The 5,071-nt window shown below is 68.1% G+C and overlaps 1 protein-coding gene across 1 annotated transcript; it reads left to right on the top strand.

The window, feature by feature from the left end:
* The first annotated feature begins 693 nt into the window (after positions 1 to 693).
* On the top strand, positions 694 to 4,656 carry PIM3 (Pim-3 proto-oncogene, serine/threonine kinase). Its single transcript, XM_033233518.1, has 6 exons — positions 694 to 1,685; positions 1,772 to 1,881; positions 1,959 to 2,009; positions 2,083 to 2,452; positions 3,271 to 3,447; positions 3,522 to 4,656. The coding sequence occupies exons 1-6, from the start codon at positions 1,601 to 1,603 to the stop codon at positions 3,707 to 3,709; spliced, it is 981 nt and encodes a 326-aa protein (XP_033089409.1). The 5' UTR covers positions 694 to 1,600; the 3' UTR covers positions 3,710 to 4,656.
* Positions 4,657 to 5,071: the final 415 nt, after the last annotated feature.

Genomic DNA, 5,071 nt, shown 5'->3' with positions numbered 1-5,071 from the left:
GAGCACCACAGATCGCCCAGATGGCAGGTGGGCCTGGGCCAGTCCTGAGAGCCACAGCCTCAGAAGGGCTGAGCAGGGGAGAGGTGTGTGAGTGATCAGTGCACGGACAGTGATGATAACTGCATAGTGGTGAGAGGTCAGACTTGGGGGAGGCTGGAAGCTCCGAGGCAGGTGTGTGTGCACCCTGACAGTCACACCAGACCTCCCCGGGATGTCTGCCATAATACTTAGACCGGCTGGGCCCTCAGGAGCCACTGGGAACGCTTGGCAGTGCCAAGAGGACCAGCTCCTGGGCCCTCTGGCCCCCAACTCTCAACCCACTAGCCCTGGGGCTGGCAGGTGGCCACTCACGTCCTGGAGCTCTGAGCTGCTCTCAGGCCAGTGACCTTGGACCAATGTTGTCACTCTGTGGGTCTGCACCAAACCACACAGGTGAGTCTGACTTCTGTACAGAGAGCAGGGAAGGAGCACGACAGGGCGAAGTCCAGATCAGGGCAATGGCTGTTCAGGCTGTTCACCCTGGCTGTTCAGGCCTTGAGTGCAGTTGTTGCAGCAATCAAGGTGGGCTCCCTGGTGGAGGTGGACAGTAGCTGCTGGAGAGCCCGGAGGGCAGCCAGGACCGTGTCAGACAGGCCACTCCAGGCACCGGCCACCAGGGCAGAGGTTCCAGGGAAGGCCCTCGGGCTGGGCCGCAGGCGTGAGGTCAGAGTCCAGGGTAAGGAGGAAACGTCTGCAGCCAGGTGCGCTCTCGGCCCTCGCCGGGCTGCGAGACTAGGGGCGCTGCCGCTGGGAGGGGTCCCAGAGGAGCCGGAGCTGCCTCCCCGCGGCCGGCCACGTGCGCGACGGGGAGTGCGGACAGCCAGGGACGCAGACTCGCAGCGTGTGTCACCTCGCGGCCGCGGGACGATCGTAGGTCGCCTCCCGGACTCCCACGCCCCCAGGAACCCTGCTCGGAGCCAGCGGGTGACCTTCCTCGGCGCTGTTGAGGGTGGGGCCGGGAAACGGCTCGCCCCGCCCTCGCCCCGCCATTGGCTGGGCCACCGGATTTCTTTTAAAACCCCGGTTTCCATTGGCTCGTGTGGCTCCTCCTCGCGCTGCCCGAGGCGCCACGGCCGCCACCCGCGCGGGAGCTGCGCGTGCGCGGAGTGCTTGAGTGAGCGCGGAGAGTGGGCCGACGCGGCACGCCGTGCGCCTCCGCGGCTGCGCTACGACAACGAGTCCCGGAGCGGCCCCACGCCTGCCGCACCCGGCCCTCGCCCGCCCGGGGACAGGCGCCCGGCTGCCCCGCCGTCTCCCCCGCGAGCACCCGGCCGCCGCCGCCGCGAAGGCCCCGGGCGGAAAGGGGCGGGGTCCCTGCTTGCCCCGCCCCCGCGGAGGGATACGCGGCGCCGCGGCCCAAAACCCCCGGGCGAGGCGGCCGGGGCGGGTGAGGCGCTCTGCCTGCTTCGCGTCTACGCGGTCCCCGCGGGCCTCCCGGGCCCACTGCGCCGCGCGGACCGCCTCGGGCTCGGACGGCCGGTGTCCCCGGCGCGCCGCCCGCCCGGATCGGCCGCGGCTTCGGCGCCTGGGGCTCGGGGCTCCGGGGAGGCCGCTGCCCGCGATGCTGCTCTCCAAGTTCGGCTCCCTGGCGCACCTCTGCGGGCCCGGCGGCGTGGACCACCTCCCGGTGAAGATCCTGCAGCCAGGTACGCGCGGGGCCGGCGGGGCCGGGGCCGGGGCGGGGACCGGGGGCACCCCGGGCCGCACCAACCCCGCCCGCGCCTCCCTGCAGCCAAGGCGGACAAGGAGAGCTTCGAGAAGGCGTACCAGGTGGGCGCCGTTCTGGGTAGCGGCGGTTTCGGCACGGTCTACGCGGGCAGCCGCATCGTCGACGGGCTCCCGGTGAGTCGGGCTGCCGGGCGGGCCCGGGGTTCTCGCGCGCCTCGGTCGGCCGGGCCTGACCTCCCGCGTCCCTGTAGGTGGCCGTGAAGCACGTGGTGAAGGAGCGGGTGACCGAGTGGGGCAGCCTGGTAAGTTGGGGCGCGGGCGGCGGCGGCGGCGGGGGTCGGGCGTGGGGCTTTCGCTGACCGCCGTGTCCCCCAGGGCGGCGCGACCGTGCCCCTGGAGGTGGTGCTGCTGCGCAAGGTGGGCGCGGCGGGCGGCGCGCGCGGCGTCATCCGCCTGCTGGACTGGTTCGAGCGGCCCGACGGCTTCCTGCTGGTGCTGGAGCGGCCCGAGCCGGCGCAGGACCTCTTCGACTTCATCACGGAGCGCGGCGCCCTGGACGAGCCGCTGGCGCGCCGCTTCTTCGCGCAGGTGTTGGCAGCCGTGCGCCACTGCCACAGCTGCGGGGTCGTGCACCGCGACATCAAGGACGAAAACCTGCTGGTGGACCTGCGCTCCGGAGAGCTCAAGCTCATCGACTTCGGTTCGGGCGCGCTACTCAAGGACACGGTCTACACCGACTTCGACGGTGAGCGCGGGCGCAGGGCAGGGAACGTTCAGGGACCGTGCCGGCGGGTTAACGCCTGCGGGGGGCGGCGCATGGAGGGGCTGGTGACTGTTGGGCGGCCGCGCGCCCTCGGTCTGTTCTCGGGGGAGCAGTGGCCCACGCGCTGCCCTGGGGAGGACTGAGCGAGGGATCAAGAGCAGGATCGTGCTGGGTGGGGGCTAGGGGCGCGCTCAATATTTTTCCCTCCGCCGGGTTGTGGGAAGCGCGTGACAACCTTCCGGCCCGAGAGACCCCCGGCTGGGGGCAGTAGCGGAGGAGTCTCTGCAGGGCTCGTGCGTGACGCAGGGCGCAGCTGGGCTGGGTCTGTGCTGGGAGCCTGGAGGCCCCCGCGGCGTGATTGGAGTGGCGGGGCCTCCCCTGCGTGGGGGCGGGAGCTGCGTCCGTGCGGAGCGCGGGGGCGCCGCGGCAGAAATCCCCGCATTGCGGAGCTCGGGGAAGCCGGGGCTCCCCGCCCGCCCCTCCTTCTCCCTCCCCTCTTCCCCCCCTCCCGCCCCGTTCCCGCAGGCAGGCCTGGCGCTAAGGGACTCGCGGTGGCCCCGGGTAGCCTCACAGCGCATCTGTTTGTTGTGAAAGCTGAACCCTTGCTCATGTGACCTGCTCCTCCCCCGCGGCCCGTCCCCCGTCGCCTGCTGGGGTTTTTCCAGGGTGATGACGAGCAGGATTTTGAGGCCTGGCTCTGCTTCCTGTGACTCAGGCCAAGGAGTTAACCAGCAGGGACCTCACTGTCCGTTGAGCGGCTCTGCCCTGTGGTGGGCGTGCTAAGCCCCGTGTCCCCTTAGGCACCCGAGTGTACAGCCCACCGGAGTGGATCCGCTACCACCGCTACCACGGGCGCTCGGCCACCGTGTGGTCCCTGGGCGTGCTGCTCTACGACATGGTGTGCGGGGACATCCCCTTCGAGCAGGACGAGGAGATTCTCCGCGGCCGCCTGCTCTTCCGGAGGAGGGTCTCCCCAGGTGCGTGGGGACTCGAGGCGGGGGTGGGGGCCTCTCCCTGCCCGGGCCCTCCCTGACCTCTCCGCTCCCCACAGAGTGCCAGCAGCTGATCCGGTGGTGCCTGTCTCTGCGGCCCTCAGAGCGGCCGTCGCTGGACCAGATTGCGGCCCATCCCTGGATGTTGGGGGTTGACGGGGTCGCCCCGGATAGCTGTGACCTGCGGCTGTGCACCCTCGACCCTGACGACGCGGCCAGCACCACGTCCAGCAGCGAGAGCTTGTGAGGAGCTACACCTGACTGGGAGCTAGGGGACCACCTGCCTTGGCCAAACCTGGGACGCCCCCAGACCCTGACTTTCTCTTGCGTGGGCCGTCTCCTCCCGCGGAAGCAGTGACCTCTGACCCCTGGGGACCTTCGCTTTGAGTGCCTTTTGAACGCTGGTCCCGCGGGACTTGGTTTTCTCAAGCTCTGTCTGTCCAAAGACGCTCCGGTCGAGGTCCCGCCTGCCCTGGGTGGATACTTGAACCCCAGACGCCCCTCTGTGCTGCTTTGTCCGGAGGCGGCCTTCCATCTGCCTGCCGACCCGGAGCTCTTTCCGCCGGCGCAGGGTCCCCAGCCCACCTCCCGCCCTCAGTCCTGCGGTGTGCGTCTGGGCACGTCCTGCACACACAATGCAAGTCCGGGCCTCTGGGCCCGCCCGCCCACGCGAGCCGTACCTGCCGCCAACTCTGTTATTTATGGTGTGATCCCCTGGAGGTGCCCTCGGCCCACCGGGGCTATTTATTATTTAATTTATTTGTTGAGGTTACTTCCTCTGAGCAGCCTGCCTCTCCCAGGCCCCAGGGGACAGTGGGGAGGCAGGGGAGGGGGTAGCTGTGGTCCAGGGACCCCAGGCCCTGATTCCTGTGCCTGGCGTCTGTCCTGGCCCCACCTGTCAGAAGATGAACTTGTACAGTGGCTAATTTAAGGGGAGTGGGTGACCCCGACACTTCCAGGCACTGTGCCCGGGGTGCGGGTTTTAAATTATTGACTTTGTACAGTCCGCCTGTGGGCTCTGAAAGCTGGGGTGGGGCCAGAGCCTGAGCGTTTAATTTATTCAGCACCTGTGTTTCTGTGAATGCGGTGTGTGCGGCCATCGCAGATGGGGGTTCTTTCAGTTCAAAAGTGAGATGTCTGGAGATCATATTTTTTTATACAGGTATTTCAATTAAAAGTTTTTTGTACATAGTGGATAATCCTGTATTTATTGGGCTGGGCATCCTGGGGGAAGAGAGGGGGCTCTGAGAAAGGGGCTTCTGGCTGCTGGGTGACCTGACGGCTTTCCTGTGGGGCTGCTAGTTTCGCCCACAGGGAAAATGGGGGAGGCCCAGCTGGGTGCCAGCCTCCCCAGTGCCAGAGGCTACTGCATGTGGCTTGTGGCCCACCCCAGTACCCCATGCTGCACCCAGGGAGAGGAGCAGCTGGCTCCTGGGGTGCCTCTGGGAGGTGGAGGCAGGGAGCAACCCCCACCAGTCAGGAGGTCATCTCTGAGTGGTCCCGGGAGGATCTCTGCAGCAAGCCCCTGCCCAGGGAGGCCTTGCTGGTGGAAATGACCACACTTGCTCCCTGGTTGGTGGAAACAGATGTGTAGGGGTAGGGAGGGAGT

This window comes from Trachypithecus francoisi, unplaced genomic scaffold (assembly GCF_009764315.1).
Source record: "Trachypithecus francoisi isolate TF-2019V2 unplaced genomic scaffold, Tfra_2.0 Lachesis_group14, whole genome shotgun sequence".
Lineage (NCBI taxonomy): Eukaryota > Metazoa > Chordata > Mammalia > Primates > Cercopithecidae > Trachypithecus > Trachypithecus francoisi.
The sequence above is the reverse complement of the archived record's forward strand: the minus strand, read 5'-3'. Positions and strand labels throughout refer to the sequence as shown.